Source organism: Phragmites australis, chromosome 1, assembly GCF_958298935.1.
Source record: "Phragmites australis chromosome 1, lpPhrAust1.1, whole genome shotgun sequence".
NCBI lineage: Eukaryota > Viridiplantae > Streptophyta > Magnoliopsida > Poales > Poaceae > Phragmites > Phragmites australis.
Window position 1 is genome coordinate 42,782,219 of NC_084921.1, and position 27,914 is coordinate 42,810,132.

Sequence of the window (27,914 nt, forward strand, 5' to 3'; positions counted from 1 at the left end):
ATCAAGCAAATGAATTCATCCATCTAAGAAAAAATCTATCCTAGACTCAATTTCAAAAGTAAAAAGAATTTAAGCCCTATCTTGTATCCTTCGTTGATTCTTCAATTGTTTCGACGGGCGTCAAACGTCATTTACCTTCACAACTAATGCTCATACCTGTTCAATACTCACAAAGCATGTTAGTTCTTTAATCGTTTTGTCATCAATAAGCCAAAACCCACTTAGGGGGCCTAGATGCACTTTCACTAAGGGCTACTATGTTTGTTAGTTTTTTAACCTCCTTCAGTGTTCGAGGTGACCACATTTTGTCAAGGGCCTTAGTTTTTTCCAGATTGGCCTCAATGCCTCTACTTGAAACTAGGAAACTGAGAACCTTGCAAGATGGAACGCCGAACATGCACTTCTCGGGTTTAAGCATCATGCGAGATCGTGTTTCTTTAGAAATTTGAAGAAAAGCATCCCTCGCTCACCCATCCTAGAGATGAATGAACTAAGGGCTACTATGTCTGTTAGTTTTTTAACCTCCTTCAGTGTTCGAGGTGACCACATTTGGTCAAGGGCCTTAGTTTTTCCCAGATTGGCCTCAATGCCTCTACTTGAAACTAGGAAACTGAGAACCTTGCGAGATGGAACGCCGAACATGCACTTCTTGGGTTTAAGCATCATGTGATACTTCATAAGGTTGTTGAATGTTTCCTTGAGATAAAGAATCAATACACTTTCAGTTTTAGACTTGACTACGATATCATCGACATAAGTGACTACGTTATCATCGACATAAGCTTCTACGTTACACCTGATATGGGGTTGTAGACAGTTTTGAATACACCATTTGTAAGTACCTCCAGGGTTCTTTAAACAAAAAGGCATCTTTACATAGCAAAATACACCAAAAGGAGTAATAAAAGCAATTTTTTCCTCATCCTCTACTCCCATGCTAATTTGGTAATACCCCGAACAAGCATCTAAAAAATATATCAATGCACAACCCACTATAGAGTCAACAATCTAGTTAATACCAGGAAGAGGCAAAGGATGTTTGGGACAAGTTTTGTTGAGGTCGATAAAGTCAACATATATTCTCCACATGCCATTGGCCTTCTTGACTATGACTAGATTCACAAGCCATGTAGGATGACAAACCTCTCGAATGAAGCCCGTATTTAGGAGTTCGTTGACCTCCTTCTGGATGGCCTGCTTTCTATCCTTCATAAATCTTCGCTGCTTCTGCACCACAGGTTTGGCGCTGGGTTCCACAGCTAGTCGATGCTCGATCACCTTCCTAAGGACCCCGAGCATATCGGACGGTTGCCACTCAAACACGTCTTGGTTTGGCCGGAGGAAAGTGATGAGCTTGAGTTCCTATTTTGGGTTGAGGTTGGACCCTACCTTGTCCTTCTTGGCCAGCTTAGACAAGTTGTGGGGTACTGCCTTGACACCACCATCAGTCTTCTTGTCCTTGGCGCCATCGCTGGTTTCACCCTTGGCGGCATTGTCAGACTTCGAAGTGTCAACGAAGCTCACAAGCTTGGAGTCTGTGGCACTGTCCTGGCCCTGGGTGGCGGTTTGACGCTTAGACTCCAAGTTTTTGGAGGTAGTCATTGTCCGGCAGAAGTGATTGGCCATCTCCAGGCTCTGCTTGTCACATTTGACCACTACGCGTTGATCGCCCTTGATGGTTATGACACCCTTAGGATCAGGGATCTTGATTGTCTAGTAAGTGTAGTGCACTGTGGCCATGAACTTGCCTAACACTGGGTGGTCTAGAATCACGTTGTACGCCATCTCGAAGTCTGTAACATCAAACGTAAGCTTCTCTGTGTGGAAGTTGTTAGGTGTGCCAAACGTGACTGGCAGCTCAATCTGACCAAGAGGCATGTTCGACGATTTTGGAGTTATTCCATGGAAAGGCTCAGCTCTTGTCTTGAGCTTCGTCCTTGAAATTCCCATCTTGTCCAATGTCTTAGCGAAAATGAGGTTGACTGAACTACCCCAGTCGACCAATGTTCGATGGATCTTGATGTTGAAGATGATAGGCTGAACCATGATCGGGTATTGACCAGGGTGTGGAACCGTGGTTGGGTGGTCAGCTTGATCAAAGGTGATGGAGACTTCCGACCACTTGAGGTATTGAGTAGGCCTTGTAAAATCCAAGTTGACCCCTCTTTCAACTGTCTTGTACTACCTTTTAGATTCGTACGTGTTGGATCCTTCGAAGATGTGCCCTAAGCTCTTATCAGCCCCACGGAACTCGGGCTCATCATTATCAGCATCGGGCTTGGCTTGTTTGCTTTGGTAGTCAGCAACTATAGCCTTGAGCTTCTCGTCAAGCTTCTTTTTAAAAACCTGGCATTCATTGAAGTCATGCTAGTTGGACCGATAGATGGGACACCACTTTCCACCACCATAGCTTTGGCCCTTGTTATCTCCAGTGTTGCGTGATTTGCTCCTCTCGACCACGACTATGGTCGTGTCTGGACTTGCATTTGTCACCAGACTTGCCCTCATTCTTCAAAGACTCAGGTTTGTCCTTGCCAGATTTAGGTTTTTTTGGCATGAGCTTAAGCCTCAGCACACTTTGCAAACTTGTCGGCCAACTCGAAGAGCTCCTTGACCATTTGGATCTTTCAGGTAGCTAGCTTTCCTACTAGATCTCTGTCCTCGATGCCTCTCTTGAAGACGATGATGACCAACCCATCAGAGATATCCATGATCATGTTGTTCCTATAGCTGAACCTACAGATGAAGCCCCGAAGAGATTCGTCCTTGCCCTAGTTCGGTTGATGAAGATCGTCTTTCATCCTCGGGTGCTTGAAAGTACCCTAGAAATTGGTGATGAACTAAGCCTTCAACTCGACCCATGATTGGATTGATTTGGGAGAGTGGTTCAACAACCAGGATCTTGTAGGTCCATCAAGGGCGGTTAGCATGTAATTGGCTATTACCTTGTTATCATTGTCAGCTGCTCAAATAACAGTGGTATAGATCTGTAACCACTCGTTGGGGTTAAGCTTCTCATCGTACTTTGGGATCGGGCCCGCTTTGAACTTCTCGGGCTATCGTATCGATCGAAGCTCAGGTGTGAAGGCTTCACAACCTCCATCGAATTCTTCAAGAGGTGATGGTAAAGGACTATCACGCTTGTTCCTCCTAATAGAGGAGTCACGTCGACCGTGCCATCCTAGAGATCTGTGATCGTTATAACGACGATCGTCTTCACAGAGCTCCTCACTGTTGTTATTGTTACCTCCTGTAATTCACATCTATCATGAGGGATGAGACTCCTCAAATCTTCCTGGTTTCTACGCCTATGGATGGGGCAATGGTTTGACCTGCAGGGTTGCGCTTGAGCTCGACCACCTGAGCCTCCTACCTGTGGCCCCTCGACTCAGGGGTGTCCATGCCCGTGGCTCCTCGAACGTGCGCCCTTCAGACTGGGACGCCTAGAGTCACTTGGATTGTTTACTCGAGCGACCTGGATTTGAGCTGCAACGAGTAAAGTCTTTAGCTGGTTAACCATTGGTGTTAAGGGATTCACCAGATCCAAGTTAGGTAAGGATCTTAGAATCATATGAGCTCCCTGGACATTGGCCTCTGGAGTACTAAAGGCACCACTACCGAGGTCTGGCTACAGTCGAGCTGATGTTGCCCCATAATGGCTATCTCGAGAGGGCTTGTTCCTCGATCTGGTAACAGCTATTGGTGGGGGAATCACCTGATCAAGAGGTGTTTGCTCAACAAATCATTATCAAATATCAGGGTTCACTGGAATCTCTTTGACCCGTCGATGATGAGTGGTATCAGGGGCACCCAAGACTACAACTGCGGATGTTTCTGGCAGTAGTTCCACAGAGGTGTCGATACCGTGGGTAGCGGTTGCTGCTCCGGGATCCTTAGGGATCTCCCCATCATTGTCCACCATGATGTTTGGATCTACCGTGTTCGAGTCAGCTGGTGCAGCTCTGACTCCTCCAGCCATAAACATGAATCGATCTGTTCGGCTGCTCTAGTTGTCGATGGAGTTGTCATCACCACTTTCGTAACTCTCACCGTCACTGTCAGTGTCCATGAACTGGAGAAAATTAGGCTCCTAGGGATCCCAGTTGAGGTGTCTCACCTCACAATATGCATCCAATGGACTGGATTTGATGATACCGGTGTGGGTTAGTCCACCTTGAGCATCCCAGCGGTAAGTCAAGGTTCCGAAGATGATCTCAAATCCGGCAGGAGGCGATGTGAAGATGGTTGGCGTTGACTCGAAGTGGTCATAGAAGCCATCATCAAAGAATCCAACTCGAGCATGTACTCAAGACATGATCGATCCTGAAAGGCATATAAAGGCCCCTACCTGGAGCACCAACTGTCAAAGATTTGTTCCTGATAATATGTCCGTAAATTGAACAAGGGGTACCTTCGAGATTAGGGTTCAAGCACGAACAAGGCATGTGACGTAGACAGGTCCGAACCCTCAGTTGGTGTAATACCCTACATCTTGTATTGATGCTGTTGTATATTGATATCTCAAGTACAAGCAATGTGATTAAACATATTACAATCAAGTAATCGGATCTAGATTAATTTAGAATTGGAGTCGTCGAGTCTCTCAATTGCTAAGGTCTTGGTGTTGCTTGCCTCAAGATATGCTGGATTAGGTTTTTCCTCTCCTCCCCTCCGGGGATTTGAGTCCCTATCTTATATAGGGACGAGATGTTGCCTTGGTTTCAGTCGTAGTCGATAGGGACTCTTTCAACTTATCGTCCAAGACAAAATAGATGAATTTGACCTGCATACTAGTCATACTCGAGTCGGGTAACCATTTGAGATCTTCCTAGTATATGACTTCTAGATATTCGGTGTATCAGAACCTACATATTCGGATCTATAATATTCGAAATAGCAAAATACAAGTATAATGTATCCTATTCGAATATAGTGTACTCTTTATATATATATATATATATATATATACACCTATAGTTATATATTCAATAAGTTATATTGCCGGTTCAGTTAAAAAAAAATCAGGAGGTGCTTGAGGTTGCTAGGGATGGCGGGTGGCAGAAGATAGACGAGAGATGTGTTTGAGTTGAGAGAAGCGACACTTAAGCCGTAAATAATTGTAGTATTTTTCATGTAGATCTAATGCATGTATTCCACCGTTCCACGTCATCCTCAAGTAGTAAACAGTCTGCTCAGTAGCATCACAAATAACTCAACACTAGACGGTACATCCAATTTATCACTAGCGTGACCCGATGTGTAAGAGGATCTCTAACTATATTTTTTATTTCGTCCTCTTTTTGTTTCTCTCTATTTTTATTTTTTTTATTTTTTCTTATTTTTAATAATTTTTTTAATAGGATTTGTAAAGGAAAAAAAGATAGAATTTTATCTTAGAGGTAATAGTCTTAAGAATTCTTTTGTGATGAAAATCGTGAAGAAAAACTGTTATAACATTGAAGAAAATAAAAATCTTTTTATAAAAACATTTTTATCCATGAAAAGACTCACTTAGGATGCTATAAGCCTCATATTGAATGATATCGTAAATGGCAAAGCGACATAGAAACAATGCATTTCTCAATAGACGTGTGTCTTTAGGCTGAAGTCATTCAGGTAGTAATGCAACAAAAGCAATAAAAGGGGCAATAGATTACAATTGTTTACAAAACTTTAATTAGGGATAAAACAATGAAATCATATGCCGTCATTGGAGGATTCTGTCTTGTATGATTGGTATAGCGTCATCCAACCTTACCTAAATTGTGTATGTTGAAATATATTATCGTTAACGGAATGCTTACGTAAGCCATACACAACTATGTAATCAATTTTACTGAGCTTTAGTAGGAAAAATAATGTTGCACTTTTGCCGAATACAAGCATGTAAAGCTCAAAAAAAAAAAAAAACCCCCCAAGGTACTATAGGGAACATAATTGTTGTTCGAAAACTTTTAGAAGTTACAATAGCTCCAATCATATCGCAATATGTCAATCAATTCCAGAGTTGAATTTATTTTCCTTCTTCCGTGAGAATTTGAAAAGTAAACTATGGTACGTTGATATATCAAATACTGAGAGCCATACTTCAGGAAGAATGTTGGCAAAGCATTACACTCCGGTGTGTACGTGCAGAAGATTCGTACATATTTTCCTTTTTTTTATAACGCCTCTTTGTTTCCGCGAGCGGGGCCTGTGAGTTCCGAAAATTTGGACTACTGACACTGTTTAAATTGTATTTGAATTAATTAAATTAAGCAATCGTCTATTAAGATAAGAGCTAGCACACGCATGTTACTCAACGTGCCACGTGCTAACCTATATCTCAAAACATTAATCGTAGCAACAAAATGATTAAGATAAATCCAATCTCGGTAGTCCCGATATATATGTTATGTCTAAAATCATAATACATATTTTTACAACAAGCTTCATCGTATAAAGATATATATATATATATATATATATATATATATATATATATATATATATATATATATATATATATATATATATATATATATATATATTCAATAAATTAAAGTACTACTGGCTAAACTTAAGGATGAGAGCTATTTACGTTTGGGCTCTCAACATAATATCAATAAATGTTAGGATAAACAGAATACAACAAATTCATATCTTAGCATATTAACGTTACTACACACCGGAATAATATCTATAAATAATAAAAGATATGGTGCCATTTATCCTAAGGCACCACCAAATCATCACGAGTAGTTCATCACTACTCTTGCCTTGTTACCAACATCGACAGGCATGAATAATAATCCGATTCTGAGGATAATGCATTTGGAAAGGGTAGTAAGGAGTAGGCCATAAGGTTAAATGAATTTAGACAAAAAATAATAATTTATCAACTTAAGAGTGTGAGCATCTAACATATCTTAAAACTTATGATGTTCGATCATGAGAACATAATGTAAACATACCAATATAAGAACTTGCTCATCTCATCATAGACATACTCGACTCACTTCCCAACGTATCACATACAAACTCATTAACTCAACATCAGAAACTCTATGATTGATACGGATGTATATATGCATGATCATAATCGAGAGCGTAACAATTCAAATTGATCTTACACCCTGCAGGGATACATTTTTACCCACATGACTTAGGTCTATCTACTTAGCCTCGAGACAACCTTTCTCCCTCCTGGAACTACCTACTTGCACTTGCACCTATAGCATCAGGGTTACCACGAGCATGTCTCAGGCACCTTCAGTTTCCCGTCACCTTGCTTCTACTCATTCCTTTTCTCTTACGCGTCATAGGGCCACAAGTAAAGTGTTAGTACGGCGCAGGATAATCGTTTCATTTGTACATTTATTGAATATATGAAAGTATGAAAAGTGTTTAAGGCAACGACAAACAACGGTCAATACTTAATTGATACAAGCGGCCTATGGCATCCAAATTTCTCTCCCGACTTGCCCATAACACCATCCATATATTATCTCATTCTCACAAACTCTTCATCCTAACATCATTTTCATTGTGGATAATAATTAAGCCTTATAGCTCGCGAATGATGGAACACTCTACCACTCAACTTCTATTGGTAACATATGCATTGCTAAGCGTTTTAGATAAAAAATTTAAGTTAGACATTACATGGTTATACCCAGATTACAAGGATGAAGATCAACAGTATATACACATACAACAAAATAGGTTCTACTCGATTCCCGATAATAACTTGCTAAACATGTATGACATACATATAGCGATGATTTATCAAAATTAGACACCACAGTGATCCAAAGTAAAGGTGAAATATGCATAAATGCTTGCCTTGGTTCTTTGGTTCTTCACTCGTGTAACTTCCAGTTCGATGTCAGTCTCAATTTCTTGAATCATTGCCATGTCACTCTCTAATCAATAGAATACACATTGAATAAATAAAAGAACAAGCTAAGAGATATGCTTATGATGTACGATTGTAAACAAGGTGCAATGTGACATGCCATGGAAAATTTACAAAAGAACGCTTGATTTGATTGGGCTAGACAAGAATTAAGTAATGCATTGGATAAGCCTAGACTCACTAGGTTTTGTGTATCTGGTGGTCAGACTGGGTGGGGTGGCAGTCAGACCATGGGGTTGAACAAAGAAGAATTTGGTACTGAGTAGCTATGACGGTTAGACCGGACCGATGGCGGTCAGACCGCTACAGTGACGTTCTAACTCATGACTATGAAGTATAAACTCAACTCTAGCTGGCCAAGTCCTAACCCAGTGATTAGACCAGCCCAGGTGACGGTCAGATCGCTGGGCCTGGCTAGCAGCACCTCGGCGAGGTCGTCGATGAAGACTTTGACGATGCCTTTGGCCAAAAGTGATACAAAAACACTCTACAAAACTATTCGAGTGCATTTTGGGTGGTTTGGACGACATGCATGGGCCAAACTCTAGGGCCCCATGGATGATGTCCTTGACTAGAGGTGGACCTCGGGTCTAAGTAAATGGGGATAGGGTGGAGCTCAAAGATGATGTGAAAACGTTCGAGGAAGTCTCATCTTAGTGTGGGGAAGCTTCTTAAAAGGTTGGCCGACTTCGGGAGGTCTTGATTTGGAGATCGAGTTCTGAGATGGTGCTTAGCCTTGAGGTGCAAGAAGGATGCATGGGAAGCTTCTCCGACGAGGATGACGGTGGGGAGGAGCTCAGGGAGGCTTCGAGAAGCTTAGGGAAGTCTTTTCCATCTATCTCTGGTCGTCGTGGTGGTCAAGGTGGTGCTCCTCCTCTCTCGCTCTCAGTTTTGGGTCAAAAGTGGAAATGGGGGAGAGAGACGGGAAAATGAGGTGGTCAGTGGGGTTTAAGTGGCTGTGCCCGATCAAACCACGGGCTAGGCCCACGTGCAGTGAGATCTTCCTTATTTTTCCTTTTCCACCAATTCTTTCCCGTTTTCTTCCTAAACAGTTTTGGGCTATCTAAACTATTTCAAAAATAATTCTCACTTATAAGTATATGGTGAAAACTCGAGTTGTTTAACGACATCATTTTCAATACGATTGAACACTTTAAACAAAAGCTGAAAACATTAAACATGATGCTCAAAAATTAAACATGATATCATGATATATGTGTGCTCTATGGCTACGTTAGGGTTTTTAGAGTGTGACAGGCACGGTCGGAGCGATCGCTCGGTGAATTCATTTGGTCCTTTGCTTCGAGCGGGTCGCCGAACGGTCTCCCGCTGCCACCGCGACGGATTGGGTTCCCGGGCTTCCGCATTTGGGAGCGCGAAATGGTAAGGCAGCCAGGAAACGGTCTACTACTACTCCACTCCACTCCACTCCACTCCGTTTGATGATGGCTCCCGTGCTGGCGACGACCAAAGTCCAAACCACCTCCTCCCAGCTGGGGACAGAAGTCCAAACCACTCCACTCCGTTTGATGACGGCTCCGTTTTAAGTGGCCGTGCTCCCGCGCGTTGCGTAGCCCGGGACCAGCCAGAGCGGGCTGAGACCCGAGAGACGCGTGCCCAACGCCCTCCTACCAACTGCAGATCAAGCCACCGTGCACCAAATGGATACTTGCAAAATGACGCGGCACAAGTTGCCAAGACTTTTTCCAGATTTCGTATTGCTCAATCTGCTCAGCAGTTTGCTCAAGTGGGTGGTTGTATATATTGGGCCAAGGTGCGCATACAACTATACAAGCTGTTATATGCTCTTTTCGATTCACCAATCTGAGGTATAAAAGAATGGATTATAGCCCATGGCCAAGCAAAGAACACTACTTTACAGAATATGCGTGTAGAGCTAGAATCTGAATGGCTGGAGTGGCAAGAACTAGGAGGACCACGAAGCCTATGGCAAGTTCGCGTTGGCCAGCTCCCCCACTCCTCTCGACGCGAAGTCCTGTCACATTCAAAAGCATTGATCACCAAAATTGGGTTAGAGGTTGACGTGTGCATGGACCGTACCCGAAACACCGCGAATGAGAATATGTGAAAGCATGGTTGAGTACCTGAAGGCGGTGCAGCAGGTGCATCAAGAACAAATGCACAAACACCTGGTGAAGGTATAGCAGGTTTGGTCAGAAGGCAACCATAACATCATGAAAGAGGCGAGTATACAGGAAATAGAAGTAATGCAATCCTTGCCAGATAGAATAGCAGGCTGACTCGAGCAACAGGATGCCGCCACAAAAATCTAGTAGCACGGACAGCTCCTGAATCTAGAAGCTTCGCAGCCTTTTGTAACTGGAACACAAAAGATGCATAAAAAACAAGGTAAATTTTGGCATTCATCTTTAATTTTACAGGATGCGGATCTTCAGATTTCCACTGGTCATATCTACCTGCTGACTTGCTGTTGCCATGTGTCGATGATGTAGAGGAAGAGGCCTGCAATATTTGTAGTTATTTGACGAAAATTATTCTAGGACTTGCAAGTAGAGGAACACAGCTAAGACTATCGATATTACAAGCATACAATGAACTGCTGTTTTTATTGAAACATTATCAGGAGAATCCAAGAATGAGGACATAGACACAATTTTTCTGTATTGTAACAGAAGGGAAACAGTTAACATACTCCAATGCCTTGATATCAGTATCTTCTTCCCACGACGATGCTGCTCTGCGAGAAGCTCTACTCCTTTCTGCTTCAATCTATCCAATGGAGGACATTTATTACATAACATCAACAGTATAAGAACATCTGCAGGAAACTGATTGAGGCAAATAGAAACGAAGTAAGAAAGAGAAATTAGGAACCTGCACTTCATGAAATTGTCTCGATGATTTCTCCAGTTGGAACTCTAGCGCAGCTTTTTCACTAGCCATGGATTCTAATTGTGTTTGCTTGTGGTACTGGAAGAAGGATGCATGCAGCATCAAATTAGCTCTCATTTATCAAATGTCAAGGAGACAAAAGAACTTGGTAGGTTCCTTGCATACCAACAAGTCAGTTAGCTCACGGTATCTCTTCTCTAGCTCAACATGCTCCTAAAAACAAGAAACATTTACATAAATAACTGCAAATATGATCTGGTTATAGCACAAGTTGTATTAGCTTGATTGGATACTAACTTATCTCCATCAACACAACTTGGAAAGGGTCCTGGGAAGTAACATCAATAAATTGCCCTAAAAACATCAATAAATAGCAACAAATATTTCACCTGTCTAGAGTAATGCTCTGCATCTCTTCTCATTCCAGCCATTTCAACTCTCATCTTCTGTAACTCAGCCTGCATCATGAAAATAAAGATGTAGTGATTACAATAATAGTGCATATTGAAAACAACTCCATTGCAATATAATACTTTCCACCATAGAAAATATGATCAGCACAGCTATATTTATGTTGCCTAAGACCCAGTGTCCTAGCCATAACTCAAAAACTTAACACCATGCATATCCAACAGAACGACAATAAATTCACAAAAAAACTGAATCTTTAATTATATTATTAAATTAATGTTACCTCCAAGGACGATATCTTTGTTCCTGCCTCTCTTTGGCTTTGGCGTGCACGCTCAACTTCTTCCTGCCAAGCCTGCATCTGCTTTCACAACAGTAAGAGATATAAACACCAAGCTATGACAATATTCAGGATACTGCTTCATATGCTAATTCTGCTATTTCCTAAGAGAAAAGAAAGAAAAGTTGAGCATCTTCAGGTCAGTTTATAACTTGTGCAGCAAGGGCATTTTACGTAAAAGACTTGAAGTACACCAAAAAGCACAACTCAAAATTAAGCCATAAAAGGAAATAAGATATTTTGATTTTTCACCTGAAAAACTTGATTAGCTTCTTCGGAAGGCTTTTTCTGTACACGACGATTACAAGCTTCCAACTCCTGCAGTTCTTGTTGTAGCGATCCGCATTCAACCTAAGATAACCATAATATCCACAGTCAGTAGGAGAAATTAAACAGAAAACACAAGGTGGAACCGAATTTACCTCAAGCACAGCCACCTTGTGCTCCCACTCCATTGCTCTAGATGAGCTTTGATCAGCAGCTCTCTGGATGGCAACAGAACAGTTAAGATTAATATTAGATGATCAATCAATTATATTATGACAAGGATTAGCAGCATTAAAGCTGAGATCTGCGTGAAATAATGGAAGCAGATATGCATCATAAATATTAAATGAAATATAGCATCTGGAACATTGAAGTTACATCACTTTTACCCATATTACTGTTCCCACGGTATTCATGCTGATTATTTCTTCAAGATAAACCTCTGAAATCTAAATGAGTAAATTATGTTTGCACCATTCAAATAAAATGCTGGGTCCCAAGTCTTGAATTAGTTCATGTTGGCAGCTGCTTGTCTTAAGGACAACCACAGCTGAACTTTTCAAATGTAGCATATGAAAACAAAATAGTCCTTATACAGAACAGTATACACCTGAAATTTTATATCATACAAAAGTAACAATAATAAGGCATTTAAAGCATTATTAATTTTGCCTATCCTAGAATGTAACAGTTGATGAAGATTAACAGAAAGGTCATGATGAATGGCCTTTCATTGTTTCATTGCACATGATATGACATGTGAGAGGTTAACAAGAACCAAAGAGATGCTTAGTGATAAGGCGCAAGTTTCCTGTTAGCTAGTATTAAAAAATTTCGCTGGATAACTTGCACATCCTCGCAAAATAGATCATGATGAAAATTATACCTTGTAAAATTACCTGGATTCTAGCAAGAGCATTTGATGCCTCGACAGCCCGATGCTCTAATTCTACTTCTCTCTCAACAGCTGCCTGTGTTGTGACAACAAGCAATAAAAATATAACAGAAGAAACTATGACAAACAAAATACTGAAGAGAATGAACTTTGATGAATTACCATCTTTGTGGCATTATGTGCAATACGCTCCTCTTCAGCTCTACGCTCTGCGGTAGCAAGTTCCTCTCGCAAAGCCTAAATTAAACAGCACCAGTGGAGTTATATGTCTGCATCGGCAAGTGGAGACTGTGCCAGAAACCATCTTTGCTTTACTAACCTGGATGACCCTGGTTTCAGTAAGTTCACGGTTCCACTTGAGACTATCCATGTCTTCCTGGTTCAGCAGACAACAGGATCAATATTTACGATCTATCTTTTTAGGATTAATATTTATATATTTAGGACATGTTTGTTTGGGTTTCTGTTTTTAGGCTTTTCTGAAAAGCTGTGTTTTTAGTTTGTCTGAAAAGTTTGCTTTTGGTTTGTCTGAAAAGCTACTTTTAGAAATAGGTTGTTGGCTTCTACAATAAATTTTTAGCTTCTCAGCACATAGCTTCTAAAAAACGTCTCTCAACGAGCTTCTTAGTTTATTTTTCTCAAAAGCAGACTTCTGGCTTCTCTAGAAGCCACTTCTCCAGAACCCCGTTTGTTCTGGCTTCTGGCAGTAGCAGAACCAAAACCAGAAGCAGAAAACAAACATCACCTTAATGATATAAACTGTTTGTCATAGAGGCTTAAAATAAATCAACTGTTCATGGTTGCTCATACAGTCATACTGTTTAAGATCTATATACAAAAGAGAAGATATGGCAAGCAGGATCATGTAAAAAAACTGGCACTACTTCCTGAGAATCAGACCAAGACTTCCAGTGATATCCGAGAAAATCAATAGATGTTTCAGACTCAAGACAGGTCATTCCTGGTTAATAACTGCTCATTCAGGATATAGGCACACAGCCTGAGCTTATAAATCGGAATGTCAGCTCAAAAGTTTACTAAAAAGTACCATGAGAAAAATGTTACCAGAGATTGTGAAAGGGTATGTGTACATTGATGCTTGAGAAAGGCAGAGAAATACATAGCATGCATGCACACCCACCCACACATGCAGCTCCCAAACCAATAGTGAATTAGTGGTACTGGGGAGAAGGTTTTACCCATCATCACAAACTTTTTATGTTGACATCATCAAGTGTACAAATAAGATTAATGTCACGTCCGTGGGAAGTGACCGAAGAGGATACGTGTGGGAGGTCTCCGGCCAGTTTTCGGTCGGCTTACTACCTGTGGTGGTGGTGTTGACGCCGCTTGGCGTAGGTTGCAGCAAGGGAGATGAGATGCCAGCAGCAAGGAGATGAGAAATAGTAGCAAGGGATGAGAAATAGTTTGTTGTATTGCTTTACTTTGAAGAAAAGGCCTACTGCTCTTTATATAGAGCTGCGGCCGAGTACAATCCTAACCGATTACAAACCCAACTTGCCAAACATATCTCTACTAACCAAATTGTATTCTATCTCCTATCCTTAGCTGACCAGATCTGGTTTAAACTTCCTAATTTATTGGAACCTGACTATAGCAACTCAGCCACCACGATGATTGACTTCCCATTGTGCCTTTATCCTTCTATATGTCTTACCGACCATAACATATCTCCCCTCCTTCAGAAACAGCTTGTCCTCGAGCTGGAAATCAGGATACTGCTGTTTGAAAGTTGGAACATCCTCCCAAGTCGTGTCACTTGCAGCCAATCCTTCCCATCGCACCAACACCTGCCAAACGCCCCTAGCAAACCTGCTGCGCACCACCTGAGACGGCTAAGGCAGGGCACAGCCATTGAACACTGGAGGAAACCAGGGCGGTTCTGTAGGTGGCTGCCCATCGAATTTCTTCAGAACACCGACATGGAACACATCATGAATTTTTGCGCCAGCTGGAAGACGAAGGGGGTACACAACCTCCCCAATACAGTCCAGCACCTGAAAAGGACCATAAAACCGTGGAAACAGCTTGCCTTTTGTATGGGAAAGCAAAGAAGCTGCTGGCCGATTAAGCAATTTGAGCCAAACCCAATCTCCTTCGCCAAACATGACCATAATAAAGCTTTGTATCATAATAAAGCTTGGCATACTCCTGAGCCTGAAGCAGACGATAGCGCATGTCCTGAAGAAACTCGTCCCTTTCGGCCAGGGACTGATCTACAGCAGCAACCCGTGCTTCACCTAGTTCATATGCCCACAATGATGGAGGGTGTCGACCATAGACTACCCTGAATGGTGTATCCTTCAGTGCGGAGTGATATGTTGTGTTGTAGCAATATTCAGTCCATGGAAGCCAACGCAGCCATTGCTTGGGCCGATCATTTGTCAAACAACGAAGATACATAATGATCACCTTATTAGCAGCCTCAGATTGATCATCACTCTGCGGATGGAAAGCTGAACCCATGTGCAACTTTGTCCCAGATAATCTGAACAGGTCTTTCCACAAGTTGCTAGTAAAAACCACATCACGATCACTAACAATAGAAGCCGATAATCCATGGAGACGGACTATTTCATCAAAGAAAGTGCGTGCAACTGAACTTGCTGTGTAAGGGTGTCCTAGGGGAATAAAGTGAGCGAATTTTGAGAGGCGGTCTACCACGGTAAGGATTACCGTTTTGTTATTCACCCGGGGAAGGCCGTCAATAACATCCATCGAAATATCACACCAAATTGGGGTTGGGATTGGCAAAGGCTGCAACAAGCCAGCCAGCTACAAGTGGCTGACCTTGTTTTGTTGACAAATGGGGCACTCCCGCACATAAGTATGCACCAAGGATTTGTCACCGGGGACACGAAAATCAGCCCACAACCATTGTGGCACTGTTGGAGATGAGGCTAGAACGTAGAACCGTTGGCCGACCATGATTAAGCCGTCGAGAATAGCCAAGGCTGGCCCCTTGCGGCTTGTAGTGACGTCGACAGCCAGCTGATGAAGTGCAGGCTCCGCAGCTACCTCCTGGTGCAAGGTCGTGAAAACATTGAATACCGGTGAAGACAAGGCAAATGCGATGGCAGCCTTTGCATTGCGCCAGGAGAGGGCGTCGGCGACCACATTAGTATGGTTGGGCTTGTACTGCACCTCAATAAAAACCCATTAGTTTGCTGATCCATGACGTTGAGGGATGATGGAGAGACGTTGATCCAGGAGGTATTTCAGGCTAAAGTGACCGGTCCTGACTATAAACCGGCAATCCCATAGATATGGCAGCACGGCTACCATGCCAGTCCCTAAAGCATCGCACTCGACGATGAATACGTTGCGAAAGTTGGGCAGCTGCGGTATTGAAGCCGAAGACAGGGCTTGCTTGAGGGCATGGAAAGCGCGGCCCGTCTCCTCGGTCCAGGAGAAACTTTTTTCTTGAGGAGGCAGGCCAGCGGTGCTACGAGGGCGCCATAACCCGCTATGAACCGCCGATCGAGACCGAGGAAGACGCGGACTGCCCAAATAGAACGAGGCTTGGGCCAATCGGTGACGACCTGCACCTTCTGTTGCTTCATGGCGACACCTGTGAATAACACAACGTGCCCGAGGTAGGACACGAACGGTGCCCCCAACGTGCACTTGGAACGCTTGACGAAGAGCTTGTGATGGCGAGGGTCTCGAACACCAGGCGCACATGCCGCAAGTGATCCGCCCATGATGCGTTGTAGATAAGAATATCATCAAAAAAATACAAGCACAAAGCAGCGCAAGTACCGTTGGAGGACATCGTTCATGAGGCCCTGAAAGGTGGCCAACGCATTCGTCAAGCCGAATGGTATGACCAAAAATTCATAGTGTTCGTGATGGGTCCGGAACGCCGTCTTCTCAATGTCCGCTACATTCATGCGGACCAGGTGATATCCCGAGCGGAGGTCGAGCTTGGCGAAGTATTGTGTGCCGTGCAGCTCGTCGAGGAGCTCCTCCACCACATGCATTGGAAATTTGTCTTTGATGGTTTAGGCGTTGAGGGCTCGATAGTCGACGTAGAACCTCCATGAGTCATCGTGCTTCTTGCAAGCAACACCAAAGAAGAGAAAGCCAATGTGCTCAGCCAAATGATTCCCTGCACCAACATGTCAGCACACTGCCACTCCAACTCATCCTTCTACAACTATGGATAGCAGTATGGTCGAACCACAACCAGTTGCGCTCCCTACTCCAAGTGGATGCGATGGTCTTGGGTGCGAGCAGGGGGAAGGCCGCGCAACTCCAAGAACACGTCGTGGAAGTAGTGTAGGAGGCGTAGCAGTAGGTCTTCCTGGTCATTCGTGGCGTACAACCGAGGTCCACCCGTCCTGAGTACCCCGTAACATGTTACCGACAACCCTAGAGATGGCAGGACAAGGTGAACCGATCAAACTCCCACAGTATGGGGCCAAGCGCCTGGAGCCATTGGGTGCCAAGGATGACATCATAGCCGTCCAATGGAACCGCATAGCAGTCCACGACGAACTCCGCACGATCAATGATGACTGCCAGGCCCGTGCAGACTCCTGATGTAGTGAGGCTATCGTTGTTGGCCACCATCACACGCAGACCCACTCGAGTTGGCTGGAGGCGAAGGCCCAGACTATGTGCAAGGTCCTCTCGAATGAAATTATGTGATGAACCGGAGTCAACTAGTGCCAACAGTGTCACGCTGTGCACCATGATGAGCAGGCGCACGGTGTCCGCCTGTTGTACTCCTGCCATCGCATAAAGAGAGATGTGTTGCTCGGCTTAGCCATCGCCGTCACTGGAAGCACCCCAACCTTCCACGGCCGTCATTGTATTCGATGAAGAAAATATGGGCGCATCGACGACCACGCACAAATTTTTTGTAGCAGTTGAAGCAGAGGCCCTCTCGGTGGCGTTCCGCCATCTTAGGTGGCATCAGACGGTGAATTTGACGGGAAGTCGCGACATCAGAGGATTGTGTGGCCGCCGACCCTGGCGCCAAGGCAGAGGACGATGCTGCGCGCTGGCTCGGCGGTTGGCATAGCCCAATGTACCAAGATAGTCAGGTAGCCTTCTTTTTGCACGCGCGCGCGAAACTCATGGCCTCTTCCAGGTGGTCGGAGTCTTGAAGCTCAACATCCACCCGTAGATCATCCGCGAAGCTGGACATGAACAACTGACGCTCTTGACGCTCCGTCATCAGATCAGCGCGGCTGAGAAGCACCAAAAAGTGGCTCTGATAATCGTCAACGGTGCCGGTTTGGCGGAGGTGACATAGTTCGCCAAGGGGGTTGTTACGGATTGGTGGCCCGAAGCGAGTGTTGCAGAGGGTCTTAAACTCGTCCTAGGATGGCTCGCCGCGGCTGCACTCCAGGTGGAAGTACCAATGGTGCGCATTGCCATCCATGTGATACGAAGCCAGCCATACGTTATGATGTTCTTCCGTCTTCTGCCAGCGAAAGAACTGCTCGCACCTGGTCAACCAAGGCAGGGGATCGTCTTTGCCATCGTCGCGCGGGAACTCCAACTTGAAGAAGCGGGGTTATATCGGAGTTGTTGCCACCCGAGTCCTGCCTGGTCTCGGTCCTATGTGGACCTCCACCGCTGGACAGGGATGGTGCAGGTGCAGGCGGTCTGCTATCGCCCTGCAGGATGCCGACACTGCCCAAGAAAGGAAACGGCAACTGCGGGGGCGCCGGTCGATTTTCCTGATTAGAGTGGTCCACCGCCGATGGAACGGTATCACCTGTGATCGGAGCAGGGTCCATGCCTCTGGACTTCTCCACGGTTGTCATGCGATCCATGAGGCCAGTTATGGCATGCGTGATATTGTTCAGCATGTTCTGTATGTCGCCCAAGGTATTGTTGATGGTGATGAAGCCTTCCTGGTACTCCTTGTGCAGCCGTTCTTCCTGAGCAGCAAGCAATGCCTTGAAGTGCTCTTGATCCGCGCTTGAAGCCATGGTCGTCTCTGATACCAAGTTGTCACATCCGTGGGGGAGTGACCGAAGAGGATAGGTGTGGGAGGTCTCCGGCTGGTCTTTGGCCGGCTTCCTACCCGTGGTGGTGGTGTTGACGTTGCTTGGTGTCGGTTGCAGCAAGGGAGATGAGATGCCGACAGCAGGGAGATGAGAAATAGTAGAAATGGATGAGAAATAGTTTGTTGTATTGCTTTACTTTGAAGAAAAGGCCTATTGGTCTTTATAGAGCTGCAGTCGAGTACAATCCTAACCGATTACAATCCAAACTTGCCAAACATAACTCTACTAACCAAATTGTATTCTATCCCCTATCCTAAGTCGACTAGATCTAATTTAAACTTCCTAATTTATTGGAACATTACTATAGCAACTCAGCCGCCACGTTGATTAGCTTCCCCTTGTGCCTTTCTTCTTCTATATGTCTTACCGGCCATAACATCAACATTTCATGTTTTCGAATGAATGCAAAATATCCAGATTTATATTTCAAATCATATATACATTGCGCCGTAAATATGAATGTCAAAATAAAATGTAATGCATGAATTTCTGTAGAATTCCAAAAAGAAGAGAAAAAGGTAAAATCAACCATGATTAGATGTCGAGACCGGTCTAAAAAACAAACCAATCTCATTTATGTTTTGGGCCCAGGAATCAATCCCAACACATAGCGACTCTATTGATGATAATCATTACAATATTCATACCTTAATCAATAATTCGTCTTACAAAAGACCTTCAAGGGTCGAAGAACCAATAAATGCAGCGGATCATAAGCAGTCTTCATCTTCACCGATAACTCCACAGGGAAAAAAATCGACAGAGAACACCTCCCTAGAAAACATCCTTCACGTAGTTGTCCAATTCTTTCCCAACTGAGTATTTGGTTATAGCAAGTGTGAGCACATGTCGTACTCAGCAAGTTGTGAAGGAATAATATACATATGAAGGTAACAAAAATATGGCTAAATAGCTCTTTTGCATATAACAAACATTTAAGTAGAAACATTTGAAAAGCGATAATAATTAAGTGAACAATCGACCACCTCAAGATTCCATCCATCCTGACCTAACCAACTGACCACCTCAACGAAGGTTCTAACCACCAAGGCTGAACACCTAAAACCTCAACCGTGGCTCCCACCGCTAAGATTGAACTATTGACAAACCCTCCTCAACCATAATTCCCATCATCGTGACTGACCCACACCTCAATCATGGTTCCCACCACCACAGATGACAACTAACCAAAACATAAAGTTATAATCATGGTAGGTTTTATATGCCGCTCGTAACCGTGAGCACGGCTGAATATTCAATTTTAACTCTGCAGAGGTTGTACACTATCCACAAGTCATGATCAAACTATTTTGCCAGTACCCGTCAGCACCTTACACACTTCCGAGGTGTGCACCAAATTAACCACTACAAAGCCTTTACAATGCCCCTCTTAGCGCATGTCTATCTGCTAAGGTTTCACCGCCGCATGATTCCATCTCCACAATAGAAGCCCCCCTCTTGCGCCTTACAGATCTAAAAAAGTTCATCCCTTCCATCCTCTGTACCACTAAATGGTCCACACTATGCTGAGTGTAAAACAAATTAATTGGCTAGACCCACCCTATACCAGGCTTGTGGTAGTACTGTAAACACAAAAAGATCACCCCACGAATTGATCCTTAGATTTGAGCAAGATTACAACTTTCACATCCACACATTACATATCGGTCTCATCATACCACATGCTCAAATCCATATGCCATGTTGCTATACAAATTATTTCATCATATTTTATCCTTGTTGCATAGGACCATTATCAATTTTGTAAAGCAATTATCATAACTTCCATCCCAAAGCAAGGCTAAACATCATCTATCCTTCCATAACCTAAAACCATACTATAGCGACAATGATGATAAGGGAAAACTAAGGTAAAATCTAACTCTTTGGATACTCAACAGATTATTAGCATGCATGTTTGTAAAACAAAACATTTTAAAAACCGAGACAAATATGATCAAGAACACAACTTGCTTTCACTAGACTCAGTTGGGTCTTCGAAGTCTTGGTCTTGAAGTCCTTCTAGCTCCTCCAAAACGTTAGTGTCTACTCGCGAAAAATAAGCAAAAAGGCAACACAACAATAAACACCAAGATAAAAAAAACAAATAACACTCAACAAACATTAACACATACAAGATCATACCCTTCTGGACAATCCGGGCAAAGAACGGGTCAAAACAGAGCTACGGTTAGCAAGTTATGATTTTCTAAAGATACAAAAAAAATAAAAAAATTATCTACAGATGAAATTATGTTGCTAGAAATTTTCTAGAATTTTTCTACAGTCATCTATGATTTTTTGGGATTTTCTAGGATTTTTCTAAAATTTATTAGCATTTAATCTAATTATTAAACTATATAAAAATATTAAACATAAAAAACATTATAAAAACTTTATTAAACATTACTAAAACAAATTCAGATCTTATCCTATTTATGAAATTATTTTTATTCTAGAAAACATTATTTAAACCATAGAAGGAAAAACGTTAAACAACATTTATTTGAATCATAAAACTATTAAATAGAATTAAATATACCTATAAAACATTATTATAAATTAATCCCCTATTTATATTATTTTTAGAATTATTTTCGTACTAGAAATCCATTTATTGTGCAATATATGGGCTATTTGGTTGACATGGCACGACACATCAGCAAAACGACTGATGTGGCATGCTGACTCGGTGAGATGATGTGGCAAAAAAGGCTGACTGGGATTACGAAGGTCACGTGGCTACCTCTAATTGGTGGCCGAAGGTGTAAGGCTTGGATCTAATCTGAGCTGATGAAATAAGATCGGACGGCTAGGGATTTGGGAAAAAGGTTAGTCGATCGGCGGTAAGAACCGAGGCAGCGGAGGGGCTTGGCACGGCGGCGGCGGCACCGAAGTTTTGCCGGAACGGCGCTCCGATGGGCTGTGGTCAACAACGAGTGGCGAGATAGCATCAAGAGTAGATGAGGATCTCACCTCGGACAACCGCGGGGTTGGAGAGGTGACGAGGCAGTCTGGCGACGGCGTACAGCGGCGGCAACCGTCGGGTCTTGTTGGCGACGACGCTCCGACAGCCAGGAAGCAAGGGCAAGGCTACGACTGGACTCCAGAGGCGAGGGCGATGCTCTGGAGTAGTTCGGTGATGGCATTATAGCACGGAGGCGGCGAGTCGACAAGCTCGACCAAGGAGCAGTAATGGCGGCTCAACGTCGGACCTAGAGCGCTCGGAACTGCCCTTGTGCCGGCGAGTTGGGGAAAACGTTTAGGGTGCTCTAGGGATGGCGTAGGGGCGGTTATATATAGGCGAGGAGGGCTAGACAGTCTGGGAGGGAGACAGCTAGGGTTATGGCAATGGCGGCTAAATCCCGAACTCGATCTCCCTGTTTAAGCATGCGGGCTTAGAGATAGGGCCAGCAAAGGTTTCGGGACTATCAGGGATTATATACGATGAGCTTCTAGATGGTTTCTCGTTTGGATTAGGCGCAGATTGACGGTCGGCTCGATCTCGTGTTGAAGGCGGACTTCGGCTTGAGGTGGGAGATGCGCATGACATGTAGGGTCTGCACGTCAGCGGCTTTGTGAGGAAGAGGAAAGGCGGGAGGCGCCTTTGGTCTAAGGCACACGCGAGCGTGGCTCAGAGAGAGGCGAGTGCGATGGGCTGGCTCCGGCCTAAGCAGGGAGAGGGTGAGAGGCCGGCTCGGGCTGGCTTGACTGGGTAGGCCGGACGGTGGGGAGAGAAAGGAAGAGGAAAAGAGAGATGGGCTTCGGCCTGGTAATCTAAAAGCTTTTCTTTTTCCTTTTCTATTCTTCCCTTACGCCTCTTGTATATACACATGTATAAATATACTTATATAGCGTATCTACTACTTATAGGTTCTTATATTAGCTCACACATTCAACCAATCTCTCTCTCTCTCTCTCTCTCTCTCTCTCTCTCTCTCTCTCTCTCTCTCTCTCTCTCTCTCTCTATATATATATATATATATATATATATATATATATATATATATGTATGTATGTATGTATTTATACATCTAACACACATACTCACATATATGTGCATATGCATAAAGGCACACATACACACTTAGGAATTTTATTTAGTTTTTGAAAACTCTTTTATTTTCTTTGGAAAAGTTTTTTAAAATTTTCTTTCTTTTAAGAATTTGGACTGTTACATTAGATCAAGACAATAAAAACATGAAACAATTTCTTTAGCTTTAGCATATCAAATCCCAGAAAGGGTAACCTCTGTACCAGCATATGTCAACCAATAAAAATTGACATGAATAAGTAGAAGTGCAAACACTGTTACCAAGCACATACTACAAATGGTAGAATAATAGGATACAATCTGTACTTTCCTTAGGTGCTAGAAATAATATACTTATAGAAGAGAACCAAAAAAGAGAAATATAAGAAGAAACCTGTAAAGATGCAAGTTTTTCTTCTGAAGCTGTCGCTTGTTTCTTCCAAGAGTCCAATGATTTAACTAGAGATTCAATCTCAGCATTTTTTGCAGTCAGAGCATCAACCATATTAGATTCAGCCCGCGAACCTTCTACTCTGGACATTGATAGTTCTTGCTGTAGTTGTTTTACATGAGCTTCATACGAGCTAGATTTCTCTCTCTGGTATGTTTTATAACATCAATATATGTTAGAAAAAAATAGCATGTATTGGGCGGAGATATTGTAATGAGAATAATGCGCATAAACTAGTTTGACCTCTTGAACGAGAAGTTCCTCCAGCTGTGCATTTTCAGATTTATACTCTTGGAGACGGGATGAGAGTCCGGCACAAACCTGTAGGTACATAGAAAACAAATCAATATTTCAACACATAAACATAGCCAAAATGGATTGGGTAGAAAGGCCGCCAAGCTATGCCTATCCTTACCCGAGCTAACCTAGCTTCTTTTGACTGGCCAGTTTTGTCAGCGCTTTTTAAGAATCCCTGAGCCTGTCAAAGACCAAAAAACAAAGCTATATTGTGGGAACTGGGAAGTGATCAAGAGACTGTATTCACGTATCAATCGTAACATTTTGGTCATTGTGAGTCCAATTTTTGGCAACCTACCTCCTCAAGTTGGTCTTGTTCTTTCACAGAAACTGAATCAGATTTCTGTCCCTGTTGATTTTCAATGCTTTCTAGTGAATCTGAAAAATTCTCTTTATTTGATTCATGCAGATTGCCAGTACCCCCTGTATTGGGTAATTCAGATGCATTCCTCTCCTGGATAACAGCCACAGCCGAGTCTTTCTCCAAATTAACCACTGGACCAATCTCAGCAGTCTGGTTACTGCTGCTTGGATCACTTTTCTCATCTGGAACCGCAGAAGAGCTTTCGACAGCAATCTCTGAATTCCCGGAATGTGCAACACTATCCACACTGGGAGTTGTGTCCTCGGACTTCTTCTCTGTCTGTTGGACTTCAACTGTACTATCAACAACAGTCACACTTCCATCAATCTTAGGATTGGTGGTAGCGTTCTCTCCTTTCTCCAATGTACCCTCAGTATCCACTTCCTTGACATCAGTTGAAGCGATTCTAGGTTCACTAGCACTAGCATCAACACTTGATGAATCTGCGGGCGGTGAAGGCCTGATCTTCTCAATCTTTATCCGTTCCCGTGGTGGTTGCCTACTCTTCCTTTCCTTATGAGCCAATGTCCTGTTACCGCCATCTGCAGTAGTGAGCTTCAGTGAACCCTGCAATGGGAATTTGAAGCAAAGCATGAACAATGGCTCTCATGCATAGTATGTAAAGAAATAAAGTGTTCTCAAGAAGGATGTTAAGTAGCGACCTTCTCCCTCAGCTTTCCCTTCTTTGCTTGCACTTCTTGGCTATTCGATCCTTCGCAAACAAACATTAGAAAAATACTGATTAGCCCACTCGCTGAATGACTCAATGCGCACTGTAAACCAAGGAGACATGCTACCTGACGGCAGAGAGGTAGACTGCTCATCCGACAACTCGGTAGCCACGATCTTGGCCCTCCGGTCGACAACTTCGAGCAAGTCTATTACAAAAAAGAATACAACCTTTAAATTCCACATTGCAATCACCTCATAGTGTACTAAGGGTATGTTTGTTTCGGTTTCGAATTGTGATTTTTAGTTTTTACAATCCGAAGTTGAAACAAACATACAGCTTCTTGTCATAACTTTTTACGATCCGCTTGTTAGATTGTGTGAATCCAAGAAGCTAGTTTGAAAGTTTATTTTACTGAATTATTTATCAAAGTTTTTTTAGAATCCATAATCTAAAAGTTTTTTACAATCCAGTTTTTTACAATCTAGCTTTTTACAAAATCCACAATCTACAAGTTGTTTTCATAATCCTCAGCTAAAACAAACAAGCCCTAAAACAGGCAATGAGACGTCGATGGATTTGGGTTGGGTGCAATTGGGCGCACTAAAATGATCAAACAGAGCACACTACTAAAGCTAGATTGTAAGATATGGCAATCCTAGTCTCAAGGAGTAGTCGGCGCTTAAGGAGTACGGAGTTGGGGGAGGGGAAGGGGGCGGCAGATCTTCGCCGCTGGGAGGGGTGGATCTGGGCGGCGCGGCGGGAGAGGGCGACGGAGGTCGGGGGTGCGTACCTTCGGCGACCTTGAGCCAGGAGGCCATGGCGGGAGGAAGCTGCTGGACCGCCGCTTGACGAGAGGAAGGTGGTGGAGTGTGACAGCGAGCTGGACGAATTGGCTGGTGAGATCTCCGGCCGCGGCAGCGGGGTTCAATCGGGTTGGTGTCGGAGAATAACCGCTTGCTGGAACGGGTAACTAGAGTGAATGTAGATTAACCACGTTTGCAAAGGACAAGCCCGTCTAGCTCAGTCGGTAGAGCGCAAGGCTCTTAACCTTGTGGTCGTGGGTTCGAGCCCCACGGTGGGCGTTCTTTTTTATTTTGTTCTCCTGATTTACATCATTTCAGTCTTTATCTCTCTAGGGAAGAAATTGTCACATTAATCGGGGGAAAAAAGAAAAGGATCATGGTTGTTACATAAATTAAATTTGAATTAAAGAATATGGTCCATGTAAAATATAATTAATGAATAGTTGAATTTTGGAATGAAAAAATAATAGTTTGATTCCATTTCAATAAAAATTGAGAAGCAACATGAAACTAAGGTCATCGTGTCAAGTAGTCAACAAGATAAGTATCGGGTGGCAAGAAGTTACATTTGACTTAAATTTTTAGAGAAGTTCAAAAACCTAATAATAAATTAATTTGTTGCACAATATAAGGTAATTGTTTCATGTAAACGGCAAGACAAGTCATAACCACATATTATAAATAGTGGATTCGCAACCTATGATGACGAAAAAGGATACCTACAAAACCAAGAAACGATACAAGATGCAACTGATAAGAGCTATGCTTCACATATTATAAATAGTGGATTCACAACCTATGATGACGAAAAAGGATACCTACAAAACCAAAGAACGATACAAGATGCAACTGATAAGAGCTATGCTTAGGCCTTACAGCTTACCCTCGTGGCGGCAAGTAGGTGAATAGTATGGTTCTTGGGAGGAAGGTTGAGGCTACCGTCAATGAGTCAGTCCCAATATTTTCTTTCGGAGCTGCCCACAATCTCATTGCTATTCTATGGGTTGTTTCGTCTCGTATAAATTCGTTTACGTGAGGTGTGTGCGTGAGTGCGGAGACACTCCATGTTGTAATATTTTAAACTCTTTACTTCTTCTCTAATATAAAGATACGTAATTCTCCTGCGTATTTCAGATAAAAAAATCTCATTGCCATTATTAATATATGGAGAAAAATATATTATTATTGTTATTGTTAATCATGTGATCAATCTCAACCATCTAATGTGAAGACAGATAGATTCTGCCTTCCCTCACTTTTCAGAGTATTCATCGTTACGCATAATTGGATTACCTGACAATTTGCCTTTTAACATGAGTGTAATTTGCGTTTGCTGAAATATTCACCTTTCATCAGTAATATCCAACTAGCAAACTATACAATGGTCGGTCAGAATGCAATTATCATTGCGCAAATATGTGCTTGAACTCTGAAGATCATACAAACAATTTGTGACAAAAATAGTGATTTATTACGACTTTGTGAGCACAAAGAACATCAGAAGATATTTTGACAAATCTCAAATGCTGCATACATACAATGTCTAGAATTTTCTGGATCGAACTCCCTCGATCATGTTCTCTGTTATTTCATTTATCTCACTATCCTTTTACATTGTAGTCCCTACACTAGCTCATATTTATATATACACACCAAAATCCCCTTTAAGATGGGTGATAGATATCTATCATTCTCATCTTGCTACAAGCTAATACACATTCTTTAACTCATAAGCCTTTTGTTAGATAGTCTGCTATTTGATCACCTGATTCCATCATCCAATTGTTCTTTGATGAAGAAACAATCAATCTCCACATGCTTGGTTCTATCATGCTGAACTGGATTAATTGCAATATTGATCGCCAACTTATTATCACACCAAAGCTCCAAGGTGCCTTCTGATAGCTTCAATTTCGGATAATAAGTTTCTTATCCATAACATCTCACTTAAGCACACAGACATGGCTCGATACTCTACTTATGTGGTTGACCGAGACATCACCGATTGCTTCTTGCTTCTCTATGACACTAGATTTCCTCCAACAAAAATACAATAACTAGAAGTTGATCTTCTATCATCAGGACAACTAGCCTAGTCGGCATCACAATAGCCTTCCACATTTAGGTGATTATTCCTCTTAAACCATAGTCCTTTACCAGGACTACTCTTCAAATATCACAAGATCCTATAAATTGCATCTAGGTGCTCACTTCTCAGATCATGTATATATTGACTTACTACACTCACTGCATAGGTTATATCAGGCCTTATATGACACAAGCATATCAACTGACCCACAAGCCTTTGATATCTATCTTTATCCACCGGATCTCTGGATATGGTGAAAGTACAATTATGTCACCTAGAGAGGGGGTGAATAGATATTTTTACAAAAAAACGTCATCTTTTACCGTTGGCCAAAACTTGCAGCGGAAAATAAATTAACGGATTTTCATAAGTGAAAAATCTAAATATACTAGGCTCAACTAGTGCACAACTACCCTAAATAGGGTGGCAAAAAAATATTCAATTCTAGCAAAATATGTGCAAGAAAACTCTAA

General features: G+C 42.7%; 2 protein-coding genes and 1 non-coding gene across 3 annotated transcripts; 1 reads left to right on the forward strand and 2 right to left on the reverse strand.

Annotated features, from left to right (window-relative positions):
• Nucleotides 1–1,362: 1,362 nt before the first annotated feature.
• Nucleotides 1,363–2,046, reverse strand: LOC133885060 (uncharacterized). The gene is made up of 2 exons (XM_062324697.1): nt 1,774–2,046; nt 1,363–1,713 (listed from the first exon to the last, which is right to left on the reverse strand). The coding sequence occupies exons 1-2, from the start codon at nt 2,044–2,046 to the stop codon at nt 1,363–1,365; spliced, it is 624 nt and encodes a 207-aa protein (XP_062180681.1).
• Nucleotides 2,047–9,574: 7,528 nt separating this feature from the next.
• LOC133920473 (golgin-84-like) lies at nt 9,575–25,506 on the reverse strand. Its single transcript, XM_062365092.1, has 21 exons — nt 25,340–25,506; nt 24,674–24,754; nt 24,539–24,588; nt 23,811–24,443; nt 23,631–23,693; nt 23,459–23,536; nt 23,159–23,362; nt 13,004–13,060; nt 12,847–12,921; nt 12,689–12,760; nt 11,945–12,007; nt 11,775–11,873; nt 11,466–11,543; nt 11,161–11,229; nt 10,937–10,984; nt 10,754–10,849; nt 10,572–10,648; nt 10,336–10,381; nt 10,142–10,237; nt 10,003–10,050; nt 9,575–9,893 (listed from the first exon to the last, which is right to left on the reverse strand). The coding sequence occupies exons 1-21, from the start codon at nt 25,365–25,367 to the stop codon at nt 9,843–9,845; spliced, it is 2,112 nt and encodes a 703-aa protein (XP_062221076.1). The 5' UTR covers nt 25,368–25,506; the 3' UTR covers nt 9,575–9,842.
• Nucleotides 25,507–25,558: 52 nt separating this feature from the next.
• On the forward strand, nt 25,559–25,631 carry TRNAK-CUU (transfer RNA lysine (anticodon CUU)). The gene has a single exon. It is a non-coding gene; the product is annotated as a tRNA-Lys (tRNA).
• Nucleotides 25,632–27,914: the final 2,283 nt, after the last annotated feature.